The 26,173-nt window shown below is 35.1% G+C and overlaps 1 protein-coding gene across 9 annotated transcripts in view; it reads right to left on the bottom strand.

The window, feature by feature from the left end:
* RABGAP1L (RAB GTPase activating protein 1 like) overlaps positions 1–26,173 on the bottom strand; it is a 646,375-nt gene that overhangs the window by 509,186 nt on the left and 111,016 nt on the right. For all 9 annotated transcript variants that reach the window (XM_063104460.1, XM_063104464.1, XM_063104465.1 and 6 more), the window contains one exon: positions 11,874–12,015. In XM_063104460.1, coding sequence (XP_062960530.1) covers positions 11,874–12,015 — 142 coding nt within the window. The remainder of the gene's footprint in view (positions 1–11,873; positions 12,016–26,173) is intronic.

The following is a 26,173-nucleotide window of genomic DNA, read 5'->3' as shown; positions in this document are numbered from 1 at the left end:
AAAGCTTGATCAGTACCCAGCATTTTGGCTCACTTTCTTTCAACTATGAATTAAGAAATTAAAAGAAAATAAATTTGAGTATGAGACTATTTTACTCCCTAGTTATAATCAGTTAGAAGTAGCATTGAACAGCTAACAGTCACTTAAGTCAGGGGGGAATTTTTTTTAAGATAGCATTTTGGCCAATCCAAATACAAAAACAAAAAGAAATTATACTAAAAGGTATAATCAAGTGTTAAACTCACCTAATATTACTGTTAACCTGGACTTTCACAATTACTTGGGAATGTGTCTTAAAAAATAGCACACTGGATTTGCCCTTTGTCACCTTCAAACAGCTTCTTCTTGTGGCTTACTATCCATGTTTACAAGTAATTAAGTTCAAGTATGAGGTCCACAAAGAGAAAGCCAGTCCGAAATTCCTATGAAGCAACACCAAGTGCACCTCGACTTTCAACAGTAGGCGTAATTCAGAACATGTAATGAGGTAATTTAAAAATAAACCCTATAATGCTGCATTGGTGGACTTAACTTTCTGCTAAGATTCCTTGCATTCAAATTAATACCCTTTAACACACTTTGTTTTTTGAATAGCACTTGAGAAATATGCCAGGATACCTTAATTCATTTTACATTAAATCTTTCCCAGAAAATTAAAAGTAATTTCACTCATTTAAATCTGTATCCCTTTTTAGTTAAATTACAGGCTAAGTCAAGAGAATTTAGAATGACTTGAACTTCCACTTTTGTTTTGACAGGCAAACTGTTGAAAATAATTAAATAAAAGAATACTCCAATTCCCCCAGCAGGAAACATTTCTATGCCACCTCCAGTTCTAACTTTTGATGTTTGCGCTGACAGAAATGCCAATTACAGAACTAATAATAGTGTATTGAAAATGTATGAAATGCCTGATCTATAAAAAAAAAAAAAAAAGAAACTATTACTTCCTACTCTGTTATTTTTGTAGCTTTTTTCATATAGGTGACAGCTAATAGATTTTGCAAAAGACAAGGTGGCATTTCAGTGAAAAATTAAGAAGTGAAAAAAATTTAGAGAAAAACAGAAATTTGATGACTTGCTCCTATTCAGACCATATTTGAGTGAAAAAATGAAAATTTTATGTATGTTTTTCATGTTTTCAAATGCAATTACAGAAAAAAATCTGTTTCTCTCATCTTAGTATTAAATAATTCATTTATTATTATTCATAATATTTACTGAATTGGCAAGATCATTGAGAAGGTAGCATTATTATTGTTGTTCATATATTATTATTCATACTATTCACTGAACAAGCAAGATCACTGAAAAGGTAGCATTTGAGAAAAGACTGAAAAGAAGGGAAGGAGAGAACCACGTGGCTATCTGGGAAAAAAAGAGTACCAGGCAGAAGAGGGAACAGCAAGTGCAATAGCCTAGAGGCAGGAGAGTGTAATCTGTGTGTGAAGAATGGAAAAAGGACAAGTGAGGAATTTGTGAGGCAGAGAATAGCAGGAAATGAAGCCAAAAAGGTAAAAATGAGACAATAAAATCATGTGTGGCTTTGTGAACCATGGTAAAAGAACTTTGGCTAAGTGAATTGAGAAGCCACCAAAGGATTTTAAGAAGAGTTAACATGATCGTAAAAATTTCAAAAGTATGACTATGCTTGGTATGTAAAACATAGAACACAGGGAAGGAGATAAGGATGGAAGAAGATGGGAGACCAATTTGGAGGTATCACAATAATACAGTAATAGGGCCTAATAGAGGTTGGATTCTGGATTCCTAGATTTTGAGTCTAGGAGCTCCTACTTGCTGACAAGAGAAGACTGAGGACGTGGCTGTGAGAGAATCAGGCTTGTCACTTTCTCCACCTGGAACACAGATTCTCTCCATACCATAGAAAAGAAGCAAAACCATTTAGTAGACAGAATTCTAGAAATACATCTCCATCATACATGTATGGGTAAGGCCTTATGTCCAGCATCAATGTATGACTAGTGAGGGCCCTCTCTAGTCTCTTTTGAGTGTGTGCACAACCTTGCACACATAGACAAACTTCCAGACCACCAGCAATATGCTGATCAACTTATTCCTCAGATCTCCTTGTTAAAATTCTGGCCAGTCTGTGACTTTTCCCAACCAGGATTATAACCTCACGCTACCTGCAACACTAGCCTTCCCATCCTTTTCCTACAAAAATCACTACTGTTTCCAACCATGCTCTGCTCCAAATCAAGTGAGCCCCCTCCAGCAGCAAATACAAAGCTGCTGGTTTTTATATCTTGTCCCACCCTAATAAAATTATCATGACAATAACTCAGTAGAGGGAATGAGCAGAATGAGAGCAGCCTTGGGGGCTAAACCACAGATTCCACAGGTTCAGTAGTTTTTCTTGAATAAATGCTTAAGCACTCAATTTGTTCTGATTTTGGTTGCTTTCCAAAGTCCTGACAATTTGGTCTGTTTTTGACAATTTTATTATTCCTTAGTGATAAGTGGATTTGCCAAGCTCTTCACTCAGCCACTCTTCATTAAATGCATTTTAAATGTAATTTGGCTGAATAACCTACTAAAAAATGTCATAGAAAATATTTTGAAACATTTCTAAGTATAGAAACTGCCACTACGCTGAAATTAATATTTTCCCTTGACTGTTAATATGCCTTTGTTGAAAAGCTTACTCAGGTGGACTCAAGTGGAAGAAAACTTCTAAGCACAGTAAATAGCACTTGCAAACACACAGAAGCATGCCAGAAAACTATGGTTAACGTTGGGTGGGTGAATTCCTCTCTATTTTTAGCTCTCCCTCTCCAACTACAAGGAAGCGCAAATCTCTTTCACCCTAAAAATGCCCTCTCTTGGCCAGAAATAATATAGTATTTTTAGTCCAATCCCTTTCCTTTTATTCTCATCAAATTCCTTGAAAATATAATTTGAACACCGTTCTTCCCTTTCTCATCTCTAGTCAATCCTGAATCCACTACAATGAGGCTTCTTTGACCTCCAAATTAACCAAATCTAATGAACAGTGTTTGGTCTTTACCTTATTGAAAATCCCTGTCCCATTTGACAACACTGCAGATTACTCCCTCCTTGAGGATGTCCCCTCCTCAGTCTATTACCACATCATTTTGGGTCTCCCTATATTGTTCTGATCATTCTTCTACAGAGCATTTCCTTCCTCTTCCTGACCCTACCTCCCAAACGATTATGATCTCCTAACATCTACTTTTAACCCACCTTTCCCACATTTTCCCCCAAGGTAATTTCAGCCATTCTCACTATCTCATGATAATAACTCTCAAACCTTTATCTCTAGCTATCAAACTTCCTTCACAGTTTAAGACTATTTCTAATAACCAAAAACCAGTTCTACTTTAATGTTCCACAGCAAACTCAAATTCATTAAGGCCTAAAACTGAATGAATCTTACCCCCACCCCCAAATCCAGTGTTCCTGCTCTCGTGTTTCCTCTACCAATATTATTCAATCACTTAAGCTAGAAACTCTGGTATAACCTTTGATTCTTTCTCTTACTCTCTTCTGTCACTCATGACATCCAATTCATTAATGAGCCTTGTTGATTTTTACCTCCAGAATATTCTCACATCTATCTGTTCTGCCCCTCATTTCTTACATTTTGAGACAGCCATTTCAAGGCAACTGTGTCAAAACAACTGTCAAAATTTATGTCAAGAATGAACCTTGAACCCAATTTAGCTCTCTGCTAAGACTAAAAAAATGATGAACTTTTCCAATGCTTTACCTACATTATTTTGAGATCCTGGCAGTTGATGCTTCTGGATACCTTGCTGAGTAATAACAGGCCAAAATGTGAGGTTATCTGGTTTGCCATTTACTTCTAAACGTATCAGTTTTCTAGTAATGTTGCTTTTCATAAGTAAATGGCTCTTCCACTAAAGAGCACATCTGCACAACTTTCAAATCTTATCACCCCTAAAGTAATCATCACTAGATCATAAAATACCTTTCCAAGCCTTGAATGGCATGGAGTAATTTATCATTCAAAATGCATGAGAAATTAAAGGTGTGTTTGTTGTCTAAAAGACTCCTTTTGAAGAAAATATTTTGATTTCCAGTAGATTTTTCTACAAGTGGTCCTTTAGAGAAATATGTGTGGCTTCCAGCTGACATAAATATTCTATATACAAAGTTCTTTGTTAATGCACTAGTTTATTTACATGCTTAAAATCACTCTAAAAATGCTTCCAAATATGATGAAAGCTCCCTAAACAACACTGTTTAGAAGACACGGTTTCATTTTACATTTACACATTATATTGCATTATATCCTTTCAATCAAAAGTCTGCAATTTTAGACAGATCCAGAATATCTAGAATATGGATATTATCTAGAATATATTAAGATCTAGAATATCTTTTCTGTAAAGGGATATAGGATGAATGCTGGACATAGCCCTATACCCCCCCTCCCTCCCCTGCATCTACCCCTGGCCAAGATAGTTACCCAAGGAAAGGCACATCCCCTTTAAGATAACTGGAAGACTAGGGAAAGCAGGGACCCTAAATAAATGAATTAGCATGCTGGTGCTAAAGCACTCCGGAACCAGCAGAGTAGTGGGTAGATTAACTTATCTATTCAGCCAGATCTCCTGCATGTTCTGAGTTATGTGAGCTGGGTGAGGGTCTACCTATAAGCTTGCAAATGATTTACACCCTACTTTGATCTGTTCCCTATATAACTGTTGTGTGCACCCTGTGGTGGTGTGGATATCTAGCTAGCTGGCCACTGTCGGCAACCTCCATAAGTCTAATAAACTGATGTCTCTACCTACTGAAGTACCAGGTGAGTTCTTTGGAATAGGCAAACACGACCCGAGTGGACTCTCAGATTAGGGACTCCTGTGATACAAGGGAATATTAAAAATACTACCTTTTAAACAATTAAGAGTGGAGTTATATCCATTCAGTGGTTTAAAGGAGAATATCTTCATTTCGTGTGACATGAAAAATCATAGGCTTTAGGATAAGACTGATAAAGGTATGAATTCTGTATGTTACCCTTATTAGTCCTATGACCTCGAATTATTTACTTAAAGTTTTTTAGTCTATTTCCTCATATGTAATATAAGGATCAATAGTTATTTCCCAGGGCTAATACTTGTATGAGTAAAACATGAAATAAGGTCTATTAAATATATAATATATTTTATGCCACAAAAGACACTTAATCTATGTTAGTTATCCTTCTTTAAAGTTAGTAGGATAGAGGGCCGTTCCCGTGGCGCACTCGAGAGAGTGCAGCGCTTGGAAGCGCAGCGGTGCTCCCGCTGCGGGTTCGGATCCTATATAGGAATGGCCGGTGCGCTCACTGGCTGAGTGCGGTTCGGGCAACACCAAGCCAAGGGTTGCGATCCCCTTACCATTCACAAAAAGACAAAAAAAAAAAAAAAAAAAAAAAAAGTAGGATAGAAGTGAAGAACATTTTTACTAAATTAGAGCAAAAGCAGAATTATGTGATAATAAATTGGATAATACATTCTTATTGAAAAGCACCTGTCATTTTATTAATTTTGTTCTCTCCCCCAATTCTAGTTCCATATATTTTTCATTTCTAAAGGAAATGGCATTTTTGTATAAAATTATCTGAAATCTTGTGTTCAAATAACTTTCTGGTACTAGCTTGTCCCACCTATATATTCTCCTTCCTGAACACGTAGCTCAATTATATTCCCCAACCACCCCTGTGGTTCTTGTTTCACAGGAAAGAATGTGCACTGCTACTACGCCTGACCCAAAATTTCTTCATGTGATCTCTGCTCTTTTCCCATTCACGTCAGCTGGGATGGAGATGATCCCAACAGTGTTCTCAGAGACTATATAGAATATAGTGAAATCACACAATGGAAGTAAAGGTGAACTCTGTGATCAACAGAACACTGTGGAGGTGATGTTGACTTCACAGCTAGGAAATGTAAGCCACCACGGCTTCCACCACGGTCTCTTAGATTGCTCTCTCTGGCAGAAACTAGGCCTTATATCACAAAGACATCCAAGCAACCACTGTGTGGAAGCCTCTGTGGAAAGGAACAATGTTTCCTGCCAACAATCAGCATCATTTTGGCAGCTATATAAGCAAGCTCCTTGGAGCAGCTCCAAGCTTTCAGCCCTACCCAGTCAAGTTTTTAGATGGCTACCTGCCCAATAAGACTGCTCATGAGAAACTCTTTGCCAGAATTGCCCAGAGAAGCCACTCCTTAATTCCTAACCCATGGAAACTGTAAGAGATAATTAATAATTTTGTTGTTGTTTAAGCCAAGAAACAGGAACTGTGAACTCTATCTCCAACCATACCTAAAAATTTAAATAGATCACAGACCTAAATGTAAAACTTAACTATACAACTTCTAGAGGAACGAAATTTAAAAATCTTTGTGACAGTGAGTTAGACTTATTAGATTTATTAGAACACAAAAAGTACAAATAATGAGGGGGGAGGAATGACAAACAAGACTTCATAAAAATTAAACTTTTCCTCTAAAAGACTTTGTTTAGAAAATGAAAAAGCACAATGGAGAATGGGAGAAAATATTTGCAAAACACATCTGATAAAAGACTTTTACCCATGATACATAAAAACTCTTATAAATCAATAAAACAAATAACCCAATTTAAAACTGCGCAACATATTTGAACAGACACTTGACCAAGAAGATATACAAATGGCAGATAATCACATGAAAAGATGCAAAAGAACATTAATCATTAGGGAAATGTGAATTAATACTACAAGATACCACCCCAACACACCCACTAAAATAGCTAAACTGGCAAAGCCAAATGTTGATAAGGATGTGGAGCAACAGACTCATATGATGCTGGTATGGATGGAAAATGGTAAAGCTACTTTGAAAAGCAGCTGTAGTTTTACATAAAGTTAAACACATACTTAACATAAGACTCAGCCAGTCCAATCCTAGGTACCTGCCCAAGTGAAATGAAAGGATATATTCACTGAGGAATTATAACCAAATATTCATAGCAGCATTATCCATAATAGCCAATAGCTGGAAACAATCCAAAGGCCCATTAACTGGTGGCTAAACAAACTGTAGCATATCTATACAGTAGATTACCACTCAGCAATAAAAAGGAACCAACTACTGACACAATGTAGATAAATCTCTAAAGTATTATGTTATGTGAAGAAGCCAGATACAAAAATACTATGTACATAATGATTCCATTTAAAAGAAATTGTAGAAAATGCAAAACTACAGTGACAGAAACAGATCAGTGATTGCCAAGGACCACAGGGGAGGGGAAAAAATGTACTATAAAGTGGCATAAAGGCAGTTTAGGTGATGGAGATATTTTATATCATTACTCAGCTGGTGGTTATACAAATGTATCCATTTTTCAAAACTCAATAAACTATACACTCAAAACTCGAACTATACACTCAAAACAGGCTAATTCTATTGTATATAAATTATACGTTCATAAAGCTTATTTTTAATAGTTCTGTAGCAAAACATCTACATCAGAATTTTCAGACAAAAATCAGTCAGATGTCTTGTTCTGAATAGTGAGAGAGTGGAAACAAGGATTGCAATTGGTGGTTCATATGCTGGAGCAGGGAAGATACGTACTCAAGAGTGATCCAAGACTTTTGCTTAGGGAACAGATGAAGCAAAATGGGATGGCATGAGGAAGCAGCAAGTGCTGATCAGATAAACACAAAGGAATATTTAAAAATTTATTAATGTAATCCATCACCTCAACAGCTAAAGAAGAAAAACTATATAATCACATCAATAACAGTATTTGACAACATCCTATACTCATTCATGATAAAAACTGTAAGCAAACTAGAAATAGAGAACTTCCTCACCTTAATAAAGAACATCTACAAAAAACTTACAACTAATACCATACTTAACAGTGAGAAACTAAATACTTTCCTGCCCCTACCCCTAAGATCTGAAAGAAAGCATGAATGTTCTCTCTTATCACTCCTACTAAACACTGCTATTAAACACTCCTATTAAACACCTAGCAAATTCAATGACACTTAGAAAATAAAAGGTATGCAGATCAGAAAGGAAGAAATAAAACTGTCTTCATTCACAAGTGGCATGATAATATATGTAGAAAATCCCCCCAAAATTGACAAAACCACCCCATCACCACCTCCTGGAACTATTTAGTAAGGTTGCAGTACGAAAGGTCAATATACAAAAAGTCAACTACTTTTTTATAGACTAGAAATGAGTAATTGGAATTTTAAATTAAAAACACAATACAATTTATATTAACAACAAAAAGAACGAAGTATATAGGAAAAAAATCCAGCAAGGTATGTACACAGTCTATGAGGAAAAATATAAAACTGGTAGAGAAAATCAAAGAATATCAGGTCACCAGGCCTGTCTTAAAAGAAGTGCTAACAGGTATTCTTCAACCTGAAAGAAAAGGATGCTAATTAGTAACACAAAAAAATCTGAAAATATAAAATTTACTGATAGTCAATGTAGGTTCATGGATTTTAACAAACATACCACTCTGGTGGGGGATGTTGATAATTGGAGGCATGGTGGGGGGAGTGGAGGAAGTATATGAAAATCTCTGTACCATCCTCCTGATCTTGCTGTGAACCTAAAACTTCTCTTTAAAAATTAAGTCTATTTAAAAAACTCTTAAAAAATGATAAAAGTTACTGATAAAAATAAGTATGTATTCAAATTCAGAATACTTTAATACTGTAATAGTGGTGTATAAATCACTTATAGCTTTACTATGATGATTAAACTCATAAGTAAAAAAAAATTAAACAACATGTTTCTGAATAACCAACGGGCTAATGAAGAAATTAAAAGGAAAATTAAAAAATTTCTGAAGTCAAATAAAAATGGAAACAACATACTGAAGCTTATGAAATACAACAAAAGCAGTTTTAAGAGGGAAGTTTATAGGAAAAAAAATGCCTACATCATAAACCAAGAAAGATCTCAAACAAACAGCCTAACACTGCCACCTTAATAACTAGAAAAACAAGAACAAACTAAGCCCAAAGTTAGTAGAAGTAAATAATAATGATCAGAGAAGAAATAAATAAAATATACACTAGAAAAACAATAAAAAGATAAACAAAACTAGACTTGTTTTGTTTAAAAAGATAAAATCAACAAACCTTTAGCTAGACTAAGTAAAAAAAAGACACAAGTAAAATCAGAAATGAAAAAGCAGACATTACAACTAATACAAAGGAAATATAAAGGATGATGAGACTACTATGAATAACAATACACCAAGAAATTGAATAACCCAGAAGAAATGAATAAATTCCTTGACACATAAAACCTACCAAGATTGAATTATGAAGAAACAGAAAATCTACACAGCCAAATAACGAGTAAGCAGGTTGAATCAATAACAAAAAGTCTCCCAACAAAGAAAAGCACACGACCTGATGGTTTCACTGCTGAATTCTACCAAACATTTAAAGAACTAATACCTAAAAGTCTATCAACGGATGACTGAATAAGGAAAATGTGGTATATGTACACAATGGAATATTACTAAGCCATAAAAAAGAATGAAGTTCTGCCATTCTCAGCAACCCAGGTGAGCCTGAAGAAAATTATGTTAAGTGAAATAAGCCTGGCACAGAAAGAGAAATACCACATGTTCTTACTCATAAGTGGGAAGAAAGAAAGAGAGGAAGGGAGGAAGGGACAGAAGAGAAGTAAGGAAGAACAACCATAATAACACGTTGACCTTACAGGAGAGAACAGATCTGTGGTTACAAGAAGTGGGAAAGGAGAAACTGGGTAATGGACACAAAGAATGTTGACAATTTGTAATGATGAACATACTAACAATACTGATTTAATCATCACATACTGTACACAAATACTGATAGACAACTCTATACCCCATAATGTGTATAATCAATTGTTTCAATTAAAAAATAAATCACTTTTTTAAAAAGGGAACATATGCAACCCAATAGCAAAAAAAACCCAAAAACAAACAAACAAAAAAAACCACCAAATAACCCAATTTAAAAAATGAGCAAAGAACCTGAATAGACATTTCTCAAAAGAGGTCATACAAATGGGCAATAAGTATATGGAAAAGTGCCATCACTAATCATCAGGGAAATATAAATTAAAACTACAGTGAGGTATCACCTCACCCTAGTTAGAATGGCTATTATCAAAAAGACAAAAAATAACAAGTGTTGGCAAGGAAGTGGAGAAAAGGGGACCCTTGCACAGTACTGGTGAGAATGTAAATTAGTACAGCCATTATGGAAAACGGATGGAGGTTCCTCAAAAAACAGAACTATCACATGATCCAGCAATCCCACTACTGTGAATGTATCCAAAGGAAATGAAATCAGTAGGTCAAAGAGATATCTGCAGTCCCATGTTCACTGCAGCAGTATTCACAATAGCCAAGACATGGAATCAACCTAAGTGTCTGTCAACAGATGAATGGATACAGAAAATGTGGTATATCCATACAATCGCATATTACTTACCCTTACAAAAGAATAAAATGCTGATACATTTTAACAACATGTACTAATGTGGATAAACCTCAAAAACTTCAAAAAGAAGCCAGATGCAAAAGTTCACATATTGGATGATTCCACTTATATGAATTATCCAGAACAGGTAAACAGAGAAAGACAGAAAGTGATTGCCAGGAACCAGGGAAAGGAGGGAACATGGAGCGACTGTTTAGCAGGTATGGTGTTTCCTCTTGGGTGATGAAAATGTTTTGAAACAAGATAGAGGTGATGGTTGCCCAACACTGTGAACATACTAAATGCCACTGAATTGTATGCTTATAAATGGTTAATTTTATGTTATGTGAATTTTAGCTTAGTTTTTAAAAAGTGAGTTGCTTATGTATTTTTAGTGTCTTGGCTAACTTGGCAGAATAATGTCATAGTTATAAGTGCAAATGTTAGAATCAGACAGCCTAGGCTCAGATCTCAGCTTTGTCGCTTCTAGCTGAGTGACCTAAAGGAAGTAACTAATGCTCTTTGTGCCTGAGTTTATCTTCCCTAAAACCAAGTTAAGAGAAGTACTCATAGGACTATAAGAATTAAATAAGTTGACACATTTGAAACAATTAGACTGATGCCCAGCATATAGTAAGCATTCAATAAATATTAGCTAAAACTATTCTTATTATGGGAAATCAAAGTAAGGAATGGTTTCATATAGTGAAAGATTGAGAATTCTAAGAACTTTTTTCAAATATAACATAAATTCAGAAACTTACTGTTAATAAGCCTTACCCTAGAAGCAGATAATATAAGGGCTTAAAGTAAAAATCTGTCATTTACCTCTAATTTCTATAAAAAGAGTACTGAGCACAGAGCCAAATGATGTGACTTTTGTGAGGTTCGTTAGGATCTCTCAGCATCATGTATGTAGTAAAGAGTAGAGATCATGCTATTCCAAACGAGTAAGTAGTGAGGTATACAGTAACAACAAAAAACAAGTCAGAACTGAATAATGTAAAATGAAAAGTAGGACATGACATATCACTAAAATTCTAAAAACCCTTGAGAGAATCTGAAACTTCACATTAAACACTTCAAAAATACTTGAAATACAAAGCAAAAACAGCAAAATGATGCTGTCAAATTTAAGTAGTGACAAAATAGCTGCATATGTGGCACTGGGGACTATGCAACCAAGCAACCAGATGAACCAAATTCTCTTCTCCATCTAGCGGAATCAAACCTATGAGTGGCAGAGACAAGGTATAATGACCACTCCTCTCCCCTCCTGTGTGTGCAAGCACACACACAAACCTTTGAAGATTATAAGTAAAGCTACTATGTAAGTAGAGGGAACTGAGTAAGTCCAACTTCTTACCCTCTTCTGCTTCATCCTCCAGGGGTGACACTGGACCCCCTCCACTAGTAGGAGTGACTGGTTCCTCCTTGTCGGATTCTCGCTGTAGACTCACGACCTCATATATTGTATCTCCAGTACTGGTATGGCCTTTTCCCTCAGACTGAGAAATACATAAAAAAATTTAAATATTAGAAATTTGAAGGAAATACTGAAAGATAGCATTTCAATGATTTACTAAAAAGAATTGAAATGAAGAATAGAAGATCATGTTTGATCTACAACATGTCTGAGGTTGAGAAAACTTTTAAAGTGCATTTTTCTTCATATGATATGCTAGTATTATTTTAACCAATACAATAAAACCTACTAGCCATTTTGAGAAACTCAATTTCTTTTTTATAAGAAAAACCCAAGACACCACAAATTCTGTACAGACACAAAAGCAAGTGATGCTAGATTCTCAGAACTGACTACCGCACACCCATCAACTAATTCTTTGAAGTAGATCATCTTTACCTTATAAATTTGCCTATACATGGCAATTGTAGTGGGTTAGAAATCATGATTCTCATTTGATTTTAGAATAAGGTTTTTAGGTATATGCATGTATGGGGCAAAAGCCCTCAGACCGGGGGCCACAGTCCATAGAGAGTGTGGCCAAAGCCCATCTAATCAACTCTTAATCACTGGTTAGGTACGGGACTGTATACTTTAATTATTTTAGAGATGACAGATAGGTGTCATACTGGTTCTGTTAAGAGATTTTAAGAATTGCCAAAGGGAAAGTTGTGGAAAAGAAGTTTGCTAGGGGCAAGCTGTCTGTTGGAGAAAACTTTAGATATAATTGTATTTAGATTTTATAAGAGTTTAACTTTTGTTTAAGGAGAGGTCATACTTTAGATAATGAGCCAGTTTGACCAATTTAGCTCTTTACTAATTGTACTTTGGAATGTCGAATTCATTTACTGATGTTACTAGTTTCCATTGTTAAGCTATACTTACCCATGGACAACTTTTGTAACACGGCCCATGTCCTTATGTCCTACTTTAATCATTGAAGCCACTGATTTTTCCTGTAAAACTTCCTTGTCTTGTCAATAAAAAGAAAGGCTGATTTTGGATAGGGGGTGCTCCCCTGATGGGTGGCAGTCCCTCTAGGCCTCATTGATTGTATTTTGAGCGAATTCTTTCTTTCTCTTTTCTCCGTGTAGGTTACACAGAGGAAAGTATAACAGGCAATTTTCTTTCAGGAGGGAAAATTAAGGCAACTATAAACCAACTTCCTCAGCATGGCCTACAAAGCCCTGGATAAACTGGCCCCTACCTCTCTCTACAGCCTCATCTCACATCCGAATTTTAGTACTACATTCCAGCCACTCTGGAAACTCTTGTTTCAGCTCATTGAACCCTCTAATCTCTTTCCCAATTCAAGGCCTTAGGATATCCTTTTCTCTCTCCCAATACAGCTTTCTTCCTACTCTTTTCTAATTCCCAGATATTTGGAACTTTACCTCAAATGTTACTTCTATGTAAAGAGGTTTTCCAGTCACCCCCCACCACACACACACCATATCTAAGTTTCCCATATTTTTGATTCTCATCATACCCTGTCCCTCCTCTTCACCACACTTACCACAATGTAATTACACATTTATTTTTATATTTATTTGTTTAACATCTGTCTCATCCACAAGACAGTAAGCACCATAAGGGCAAGGACTGTGTTGAATGCAATCAGAAATTATATGGTACACAAAGTACTCAATAAATATATGTGGAATGAATGACTAGGCCAATGGTAAAACATATGGATTTTAGAGTCAAATAGACCTGGGTTTGAACTCAAATTTCACTATTAATCAGATGTGCGATATTGAACAAATTACTTAACTTTCCTAAATCACAGTATCTGTATTAATAAAATGGAAATAATGCTTCCTCCAAATTGTTAAAAAGTTTAAATATAATAATACTTTTGACATTCACCAAAATTCCTGAAACAAATTTATTACTATTATTACTATTATGTTTATAGCACCATACTAGGCTCTAAAGGACACAAAATTAGAATACAGGCATATACAGAGACATAATTATCTCTAATATCTACCTGTATTGTGATTCATTTGTTACAAAAATATAACTATTTTAATTATTGAAGCATTCTGTTTTCAAGAATTCATTCTAACCATAGTCAAATTTCAAGTGCATCTTCTAAATCATTTCAAATGAGAGTTAAAATTGTCCACTGCATAAAAAATAGAAAAATAAAAAAGATAGCCACAAAAAATTAAGTGGTTAAGTTTAAAACAACCAAATTTTTATTGCATTTCTACTATATTCAAGAAACAGAGACCTCAATCCACACAACAACCACTAAAGGAAACATACAGAAATATAATACAAATGAAATACTAACAAAATATTCAACTAATCCAAAAGACAGTGGGAAAAGGGGAAAAGGGAATGAAAAACAAAACAAGCAGAGAATAATAATAAAATGGTATACCTATACTGAAATGTATCAATAATCATATTAAATATGAATGGACTAAACATACCAAGTAAAAGACAGAGATTGTCAGATTGTATTAAAAACAAGACACTATACATTCTGTCTACCAAGGAAACCTACTTTAAATATGATATAGGCAGGTTTAAAGTAAAGTGAGGGGAAAAAACATACCATGGAAACACTAATAAAAAAAAAAAGCCAAAGATACTATATTTATATAAGACAAAGTAGATTACCAACCAAGAAAAAAAAAAATCACCAGGGATAAAGAAGGACATTACACAATGGTAAAATAATCAATTCAACAAGAACACATAAGAATCCTGTAAGTGTATAAGCTTAACAACAGGGTCTCAATTATATGAAGCAAAAACTGATACAAGTGAAAGGAGAGAGACAAACCCACATTTACAAGTAGAGACATCAACATTCCTCTTGCAGTAATCAATAGATAAATTATACAAAAATTAAGCAAGGTTATAGAAGAATTGAACATCATCAACCAACAGGACCTGATATTTAAACACCACTCCACCCAATAACAGCAAAATACATATTCTTTTAAAAGCACATACAACATTCACCAAGATAATCCATTTCTTGGGTTATAACAGAAACTTTGAGAAAGTTTTAAAAACTGAAATCATAAAAATATATTTGGTGACCATAACACAATAATCTACAGGGATATTTTTAAAAGTTCATGGAAAAATAGAATTAAAAGATAATACAGAGAGAGTTCTGGTCAAGATGGCAGAATAGACAGTACCCAGCATCACTCTCTCCCACAAATCAACCAATTTACAACTATAAAAATGTAACAACAGCCAAGCTGGGGCCACTGGAGCTCAGGGGAAGAGGAGGAGAGACCTACAGAGTTCATGAAGTGGGAGGAGCCACAATGAGAGAAAGAAAAAACTACTCAGAGCATTTCAGGCCATGGCTGCTTTAAGGCTGGAACTGCTGAGCACATACAGCAGGAGACAGCAGGAGGCAGCAGGAGCCAGCAGAAGTCACACCTGTGCCCTTTGGATGGAGGCACTTGGAGGCAGCAGGGGAGAAGAGGGCCTTGGTGGCCCCCAGGACAGCAAGACCACTAATAAGGTTCCTGCAGACCCACGCAGGAGCGAGGAGCCAAAACAGCTGAAAAAGGGAAGCCATTCAGAGGCTGGTGAGTCATCACAAGGGACCAGTGCAGGGTCCATCCCATGGGAAATGTTTGGAGCACAGACAGTTGGGGAGACGGGCCCACCAGGAGAACACTGGGACACAGCAAGGTCAGCCTATCTGTCCCCCAGTCAGGGCATGACTACTCAAAGGAGACTGGTCGGGAATACAGAATTGCATGGGGTGCAGTTTGATTAAAAGATTCAGGCCCAGATCAGAGTTTCTACACAACCCAGGGTGCACCCAGTCTCTGGAGAGCCAGAAGTACCTGTAAGGTCAACCTTTAAACCCTGGGCTGCACAAGAAGCCTTCCCTAGGGAAACAGCAGCAAAGCAGCAATTTAGTTAAACCACAGAGCTCAAGTACTGGTCCCCACAGGAAGTCCTCCAGTTTTAGAAGTAAGCAAAGGACAAAAAATTAGTTCCAGCCCAGGCACATCACCAGTGCCTCGAAGCCCACCCAGGGGGCCCAGGGTGTCAAGCCAGGGACCAGACCACGTGCCCACTACCATGCACACCACCAGCACCTTGGGACCAGCCCGGTGACCCGGGGCATGGAGCTGAGGACCGGCTCCCCCCTACACCCAGGCACACCACAAGCACCAAGGAGCATGCCAAAATCATCACTTCCATGTGGGTGGCCCACCACAGTAACCACAGCTGCTGTGAAAGCGGCTAGACGTCACAATCACCATGCAGATGGTCCACCACCCACTGAAGTGCATTGACACAAGGAAAGTCACCAGCAGAGACCAAAGAAAAGAAGAGGATATCTCTCTCCACAAAGCTCATTCCAGAGTGACAGAAGAAGCATCTGCTCTATGATAATATTCGGGGACCTGAACATGCCTTTCAGCATTAGACAGATCATCTAGGCAACAAATCAACAGAGTAACCATTACTCTTTCAGAAGGAGAGAAGAAATCTAGGGTTATCAGTGGTGGGACAGGGGAGGGAGAGGGAGATAGGGAATGACTGATTGGACAAGGGGCATAAAGAATAAGTACAATTTGTAACAATATACATACTAGTAATATTGATTTGATCAACATATGTCAACAATGAATCCCAAAAATATCTATAATCAATTATGATTCAATAAAAATAAATAAATAAATAACTGAAATGAGGCATCTGTGGAGTACCTGATCATAAAAAAAATAAATGAGATAATACAAAACGTTTCCATGAACTTCTTGAAGTACCATCTTTGAAATAAGCAACAGAAATATATCTGAAAAACCCCCAAATACTGGAAAATAATAGAACCCACTTCTAAATAATTCATGAATAAAAGCCAAAGAGGAAAATTTGAATTAGGAAATATTTTGAACTAAATAAAAATGAAAATACAACAAGTCTAAATTAGTGGAATACATATATAACAGTGCACATAGAGAGATTTAGAGGTATAAATGCTTGTATTACAAAAGAAACATCCAAAAATCAATAATGTCACCTTCCACCTTAAGAAACTAGGAAAAGAAGTACAAAACAACCCAAAGCAAACAGAAAAATGGAAATAAAGATAACAGCAGAAATAAAGTTGGGGGAAGAAAAAATTTTAAATAAATGAAACCAAAAGGCAGTTCTTTAAAAAAAAATTTTTTTTAATTGGTAAAATTCCAGGAAAACTGACAAGAAAAAAAGGAAGACTCAAATTACCAATATCAGGAACAAAGTGTGGATCTTGCTTCAGATCCCAAAGATATCAGAAAAGTAATAAAAATACTGCCAAAAGTCTTATGCATATTAATTGGACAACTTAGATTAAATGGACCAATTCCTTGAGAACCACTAACCACCCGCACTTATCCAAGAAGAAATAGATTAAGCTGAAAAAATCCTATATCTAATTTAAAAATTATATTTGTAGTTAAGATCCTTCATGAAAATGAAAACTTCAGGCCAGATGGCTTCAATGACAAATGCTACCAAATACATAAAGAAAAAATTCCATTAGCTTTTGTTTGTCTGGGATAACACTAATGCTATTTAAAAATCTTCTGGGAGATAAAGAGGGTATTTCCGAACTCATGTACCAGGACAACACTTCCTTGATATAAAAACTAAAGAAGTTATTCCAAGAAAAGAAAACCACAGACCAACATCCCTGATAAACATAGACAAAAATCCTCAACCAAATATTAGTAAATCAAATCCAGCTTTAAAATCAAATATTGCTAATATTTGGTTGAGGATTTTTGTCTATGTTTATCAGGGATATTGGTCTGTGGTTTTCTTTTTCGTAATAACTTGTTATATATATATATATATATATATATATACACACACACACACACACACACACACACACATAAATAGCTGGATTTGATTTGCTAATAACATTACAAATTATGCATGCATATATATATATATATATATATATATATATATATATATATATATGAGGGCACTTCGAAAAGTTTGTGGAAAAATAGAATTAAAAGATAATACAAATCTTACCATGAACTTTTTGAGGAACCCTCATTTATATATATGTATTAGCAAATCAAATTCAGCTATTTATATGTATAAATATGTATAAATATATAAATATATATAAATCAATTCCAAATCAAATATATGTTCAAATACATTTCAAATTAAATATATATGTATAAATCAACCTACAAATTTTATTTGTGTGTATTAAATAACACATCACAACCAGTGGGGTTTATCTGGCGAATGCAAAGCTGGTTCACTATCAGAAAAAATGCATCACTGACATCCATTAACAGAAGAAAGAAAGACCACATAATTGTATCAACTGATGGAGAAAGGGCATTTGAGAAAATCCCTCATTCATTCATGTTAAAAGCTTTCAGTAAACTAGGAACACAAAGGAGTTTCCTCAACCTGGTAAATGATATCTATGAAAAACCTACAACTGACATCACATTTAATGGTGAATGACTGAATACTTTCCTCCTGCGATGAATACCAAAGAAAGAATGTCCATTGTCATCACTCATATTCAACATCATATGGAAGTCCTGACCAGTGCATTAAGGCAAAACAAAGAAAGAAAATGTATACAGATTGGGAATAAAACTGTTCTCATTTACTAACAATATAATTGTCTTTCTCAGGAATCAAAAAATTTTTTCTATAAAGGGCAAGACAGAAAATATTTTAGGCTTTGCAAGCCATATCATCTCAGTCTCAACTACTCAACTTTGTTGTTGTAGCGTAAAAGTGCTAGAATAATGGTAAAATATTTCATCTGCACCTAGTTTCCTATACAAGCAGAATCTCCACTACTTTGATCTTATGTAGAAACTAAGTATCGTACCTAGCAATTGTTTCAAATAGCTTTTTAATAAAAAACATTTCCAATATTCACATATTTTTAGACAGCTAAAAAATCCATCTGTATTTGTAAAATAATTACCTGGTTCATATTAGAATTTATCACACTTTAGCAACATGTAAATATTTATTGATAGGAACTCAATAAATGTGGGTTGACTAAGTCACATACAAATATTCATCACTTATGCAAATAAACTCTAAATTCTTTTTCAACATGGTATATAAAGGTACTCCAAAAAGTTCATGGAAAAATACAACTAAAAGATATTAAGAATCTTTCCATGAACTTTTTGAAGTACTTCTGTACTTCAATAAAGACAACAAAGAAAGACAAAGTACAACGTACTGATACCTGTTTATAAATCTTCTGAAGCCTCTCCTCTCCACACTGGCTATAAATGAGGAAACTAGACCCGGGGCTTTCTGTTTGAAACACTACTGCCTGCTAGTCAGAATTTTAGTGTGGGATCCAGAAATCTGGATTTTTTTAAAGGATCACGAGTGATTCTGATGCAAAGCTGAATAAAGAATAAAATATAAAATAATATATAAAATATAAAATAATATAAAACCTCTTTTTTTAAAACATAAATGTCTATATAAACCATATAACAGAATCAGATATTCTCATTGATAATAAAAAGAATCTGCTCTGACCAGATCAGCTAAATTATAGTGCCTTGGGAGATCTGGAAAAAGTCAGTAATCATGTCCACCTGTCCTGGAAAATGTAACCATAAGACCATTTTACTTAGAAGCAGACATAACGGTGCCAAAAAAGCCATAAAATAACCTAGAATACTTCTTGTTACCCTTACTCTAGATCCCTGCATGTACGATGTAACCTAATAACAATCCCAAATCTATATGTCATGTAGTACCACTAGAAAGTATGATGAAGAAATTAGGCAGGGCTGTCTTTCTTTCTCCTTTGACCCTTCCCATTTCTTACGATTAATATGTTAAGCTCTGCTGGCCCTCTTTGAAACACATTTTCAGGGATGCCCGGTGTCTCCCTGGTTGCAATCATCATCTTGGCTCAATAAATCCTTGCTATATGTATTTGGTCTCAGTTTCTTTTTCATGTCCCTATCACTAAGCTGCACATATATACAACGTTTCCAGGCAAACTTCTATTTGCCTCTGCACAAGAAAACATAAAAAAAAGCCAATACTCAGGGGCATCAGAGAGTGTAACCTGTTGTACATGTGTGAGTCACATATAGGAATAACTAAGAAGGAAAAATGGCTTCCACATACTAGTGCTGCTCTGAAAATCTTCCTGAACAAATAATTATAACGGTAGTTATAATGAGAGCAAGCATTCAATTCTGACAACTCTTCATATAATTGATGATTAATTTAAATAGTGATGTCAACAGTCAAAGATGATGCAAGTAACGAAAAGGCAAATTGAAGTGAAATACAACACTAGTACTTGTATGACTAATACCCATAAGGAAAAGTTTTCAGGAAAAAAAAAAAAATCCCAATTTTAGTGTAGGACTAGCATAATTTTCCATTTCTCATAAACATTTTACAAGGGTACATGTTGTGGATTGCATGTCCCCCCACACTCATTGATAGCTAATCCGAACTGTAACTGTTAAGAGGATGTGGAATCCTATTATGTTAATTAAAGGCGGGGCCTTAAAGAGGTGATTAGATTGTGAGGACCGTGTAATGGGCATGGTTCTGATAGCTTTAAAAGAAAAGCAAGTGAGAAGCTTAGTCTCTCCCTTGCTCCTGCCATTCTCACCAAGTGACATCCTGCATTGCTGTAGAGCCACCACCAAGAACAAGATCGTTAACAGATGTGTTCCCTGAACTTTGGTCTTCCCAGCCTCCAAAAATGTAAGAAATAAATTCTATTTCTATATAAATTACCTAGTTCCAGGTATTCTGTGATAAGCAACAGAAATGGACTAATATAGTACGTTTTGGAGTCAAGCTGCTTAGGGTCACTTCCTGGTCCTACCACCTAATATCCTTCCTGTGCCTAAGTGCTTATCTGAAAAATAGAGATAATAATGATACCTACACCTCAACAGAGTTGTACTGATAATTACGTAAGTTAATCTATATAAAGTGCTCAGAACACTGTATAGCATTTCGTAACTCTTTGTAAGTAGTAGTGGCTATTCCTACTACTGCTTATAGTAGTAGTCATAGAAATTGTTGATCTACTGAGTAGAGAACACAGAAAAACATTATACACATTTGTATAATTGACACATAATTGACATTTATAGGATACTGTACTCGACAACTGCAGAATATACATTCTTTACAAGTACTATTGGAAAATTCACAAAGATAGACCATATGCTGGGTCATAAAATACATCTAAACAATTCTGAAAATTTCAAATTATACACAGTATGTTCTCTAACCAAAATGAAACAAAATCCAAAATCAATAGCTTGAAAATCTACCAATGTTGAGAAATCAAGCAATATGCTTCTAAACAACTCACAGGACACAAAAGAAATCACAAGGAAGATCAGAAAATATTTCAAATACAATAAAAATGAACACACAATATATAAGATATATAGAATGTAATAATGCAGTGATTAGAGGGGAGGTTGTAACCTTAAAAAAATTAAAGGGAATTAGAAAAAAAGAAAAAAATCTAATCCACATGAAAAAGCTTGAAAAAGACAAACAAGTTAAACCCAAACAGAAATATATATATATGTATAAAACAAAAAAATTAATAATAAACAGAAGAGAACACAGAAAAAAAAAAAACCCAGCAAAATCAATAAACCCCAAATTGTTTCTTTAGAAGGAAAAAAAGGTCAAAAGTTAACAGAATTCTACTTAGGCTGAGAAAAAATAAAACATGTAAGTTGTCAATATGAGGAATAAAAGCAGATTCTACAGATCCTAAAGACATTAAAAAGAAAATAAGGCAACATTTTGAACAATAAATTAAATAACCTAAATGAAATTGAAAAATTCCTTGAAAGACACACACTGCTAACTCAAAAAAAAAATAAAAATAATAAGTTGAACAATTCAGAATCTACTAAAGAAAAGACATAACTAATACTACCCAAAGGGATCTACAGATTCAATGCAATCCTTATCAAAATACCAATGACATTATTCACAGTAATAGAAAAAATAATCCTAATATTTGTATGAAACCACAAAAGACCCCAAATAGCCAAAGCAATCCTGAGCAAAAAAAAAACAAAGCTGAAGGCATCACAGTACCTGACTTCAAAATATGCTGCAAAGCTATAGTAATCAAAATAGAATAGTATTGCCACAAAAACAGACACACGCACCAACTGAACAGAATAGAGAACCCAGAAATAAATCCATGTTTCTACAGCCAATTGATTTTTGACAAAGGTGTCAAGAACTTTGGAGAAAGGACAGTCTCTTCAATAAATGGAGCTGGGAGAACTGCATATCCATATGCAGAAGAATAAAACCAGACCCCCATCTCTCACCATATATAAAAATCAACTAAAAATGGATTAAAGACTTAAAAGTAATGCCCCAAACTATGAAACTACTAGAAGAAAACATAGGGGAAATGATTCGGGACATTGGTCTGGGGAACGATTTTAAAAGACCTCAAAAGCACAGGCAACAAAAGCAAAAACAGACAAATGGGATTGTATCAAACTAAAAAACTTCTGTGCAACAAAGAAAACAACAGAGTAAAGAGACAACCTGCAGAATGGAAGATATATCTGCAAACTATTCAGCCAACAAGAGATTAACACCAAGAATATACAAGGAACTCAAACAAATTAACAACAAATAAACAAATAATAGAATTTTAAATGGGCAAATATTCTGAATAAACATACCTCAAAAGAAGACATACAAACAGCCAAGTATGTGAAACAATGATCAACATCACTAATCATCAGGGAAATGCACATCAAAACCACAACAAGAGTTATCATTTCTGCCCAGTTAGAATAGCTATTATCAAAAACCAGAAAATAGCAAATGCTGGCAAGGATGTGGAGAAAAGAGAAATCTTATAACACTGCTGGTGGGGATGTAAATTAGTAAAGCCATTATGGAAAACTGTATGGTGGTTTCTCAAAAAACTACAAATAAAATTACCATATGATCCAGCAATCCCACTGCTGAGTATATACCCAAAGGAAGGGAAATCAATATATCAAAGGGATACCTGCACACCCATGTTTATTGCAGCACTATCCACAATAGCCAAAATATGGATTCAACCTAAGTGTCCATCAACAAATGGTTTGGTAAAGAAAATGTGTTGTACATATATATACACAACTATTTGGCCACTAAAAAAAAGAAAAAAATCCTGTCATTCATAGCAACATGGATGAGCCTGGAGGACATCATGTTAAGCGAAATAAGCCAAGCACAGACAGATAAATACCATCTGTTGTCACTTAAACGTGGAAGCTAAATAAGTTGATCTCATATAGGCAGAGTAGAATAGTGGTTACCAGAGGCTGGGAAGACTAGAGGGGAGAGACAGAAAAAGAGAGGTTGGTCAACAAATACGAAATTACAACTAGATAAGAGGAATAAGTTCCAGTGTACTACAGCACTGTAGGGAGACCGATGTTAACAACAATTTATTGTACATTTTCAAGTAGCTAAAAGAGAAGATTTTGAATGCTCCCCACACAAAGAAATGGTAAATGTTTGAGGTGAAGGATATGTTAATTACCCTCATAGGATAATATACATTGTATAAATGTATCCAAATATCACACTGTACCCCATAAATATGTACACTTATTACATGCCAATTAAAAGTAAATACAGAAATAAATACATAAATTCATAACTAAAACCCTTCCCACAAGTAAACTATAGTCCCAGATAAGTTCACAAATAAATTCCAACCAACATTTAAGGAAGAAATAACACAAATCATATATAAATTATTCCAGCAAATAGAAGAAAAAATAAGTTCCAGCTCGTTTTGAGGACAACATTGAACTAATATTAAAACCCAACAAAGACACTACAAGAAAACTACAGACCAATATCTCTTATGAAAATAGGCATAAAAATAATTAACAAAATATTACTAAATCAAATAGAGCTACATATAAAAAGAATACTATCATTACCAAGGGGACTTATCCTAAATAATGCAAGGCTGATTTAACATTTGAAAAATCAGTATAATTCAACATATTAATGGGAAAAAAAAATCCTCCATAGATGCAGAAAAACATTCAATAAAAACCAAATGTACATGGAAGAAAAAAAAAAACTCAGCAAGGCAAGAAAAAGAAGCAACAGGCATTCAGACTGAAAATGAGGCTATAAAATTGTCATTATTTGCAGACAGCATGATCATATATAGAAAGCCTTAAAAGTTCTAGAAAAGCTATGAAAACTAATATGTGAACTTAGGTTGCAGGAAATATGATTAATATACAAAAATAAATTATCTTTCTATATTCTAGAAGTAAACAATCAAAAATTAAAAAACACAATCTATAGTAATATTAAAAACATGCGGATTCTGGGGAGTAGCATCAGCATAATGGCAGAATAGGAGGTCCTTTGCTCTAGTCCCGCTCAGAAATACCAACCTGCACCTATCCAAAGACAAGAATGCCTTTGCAAAAATCCCAGAACCTGGAGGAGAGGCTGAAGCACCACCTTGTATGCACAAAACTGAGAAATGTCACATTTTAATAAAGGATAAGGGGAGTGGTTTCACTTTGATCATGTTGCCACTCCCCCAGGCCAGCATAGCACTACAATGAGAATGGATCTCCTAGGCCTATGGCCTCTTCAGTGGGCAAAAGAAAGTACAAGGTGGACATGCAGCTTCCCCAGCATTCCAGAAAGCTTCCCAGAAGGCCCATTTCTGTCTTGCCTCCTGGGGAACACTGGGGGAATTAACAGGGCTAGACCACAAGGGGTCAGCTGGGAGCAGGGCTCATAGAAATAAGCATGTGTATCTTGGCAGTGGCACCACATCTCTGCTGGCAGCCTTGTCTGACCAGGGAGCCCAACCAGCAGCTCCTCCCACCTACAGAGTTGAGTTGGCACCCTGTCTAGCCAAGAAGCATGGTCAGCACTTCTGCCTGGCTGGGGTCCCTAGTCACCAGCCTAGCCCAGCTGCAGAGCACAGCCAGCAATAAATGATCCTTAAAAAAATGGATCTATTAACTACTGGACAAAGAATTCAAAATAATCCTTTTAAAATTCAGTTAACTACAAGAAAACACAGATAACTAAATCAATCAGGAAAACAATACATCAAGATAAGTTCAACAAAGCAACAGAAAGCATTAATAAATCCTAGAGATAAAGAATACAGTGAGTAAATTGAAAAATTCGACAGAGAGCTTCAACAGCAGACTTGGTCAAGTAGAAGAAAGAATCAGTCAACTGGAAGACAAGTCATTTAAAATTATCCAGTCAGAGAAGGGAAAAAAAGAAAAAGTATAGAAAGTCTACAGGACTTATAAAATACCATCAGGCAAAACAATATACATACTACAGGAGTCTCAGAAGGAGAAAAGAGAGACAGAAAATCTATTTTAAAAAATAATAGCTAAAAACTTCCCAAATTTGGGGAGAGAAATAGACATCCAGTTTTGTGAGACCCAAAGCTCCCCAAATAGGTTGAACCCAAAAAGGTCTACACCCAAGTCACATTATAATTAAATTGTCAAACTTGTCAAATACAAAGGAGCCTACATAAGACTAAAAATAAATAAGACTTAAAATAGGACATAATAACTGTAAGATGTTTTAGGTAAGCCTCATGGTAACCAAAAAGCAAAACCCTGAAGTAGATACACAAAAGATTAATAGAAAGGAATCAAAGCATACCACCACAAAAAGTCATCAATTATAAAGGAAGACAGCAGAAGAGAAAGGAAAAAAGAAACTGTAAAATAGGAAGAAAACAATTAAGAAAATGATAATAGTAAGTCCTTAACCACAAAAAATTAAGTATAAATGGATTAAATTTTCCAATCAAAAGACAAAGAGTGGCTGAGAGAATACAAAAACAAGATCCAACTACATGCTACCTACAAGAGACTCACTTTAGCTTTAAGGACACATGTAGGTTGAAAATGAAGAGACGAAACATATATTCCATGCAAACAGTAACTGAAAGAGATCAGTCAGTGGTGGCTACATTTATATCACACAAACTAGACCTTAAGCCAAAAAGTGTCATGAGAGACAAAAAGGTCATTATATAATGATATAGATGTCAATTCATCAAGAATACATAACAATTACATTTATGCACAGTATACAATATCAGAGCAACTATATATACAAAGCAAGTATTAAGAGATCTGAAAGAAAAATAA

The sequence above is a fragment of the Cynocephalus volans genome, chromosome 8 (assembly GCF_027409185.1).
Source record: "Cynocephalus volans isolate mCynVol1 chromosome 8, mCynVol1.pri, whole genome shotgun sequence".
Taxonomy (NCBI): domain Eukaryota; kingdom Metazoa; phylum Chordata; class Mammalia; order Dermoptera; family Cynocephalidae; genus Cynocephalus; species Cynocephalus volans.
This window is presented reverse-complemented; position numbering and strand designations above follow the sequence as displayed.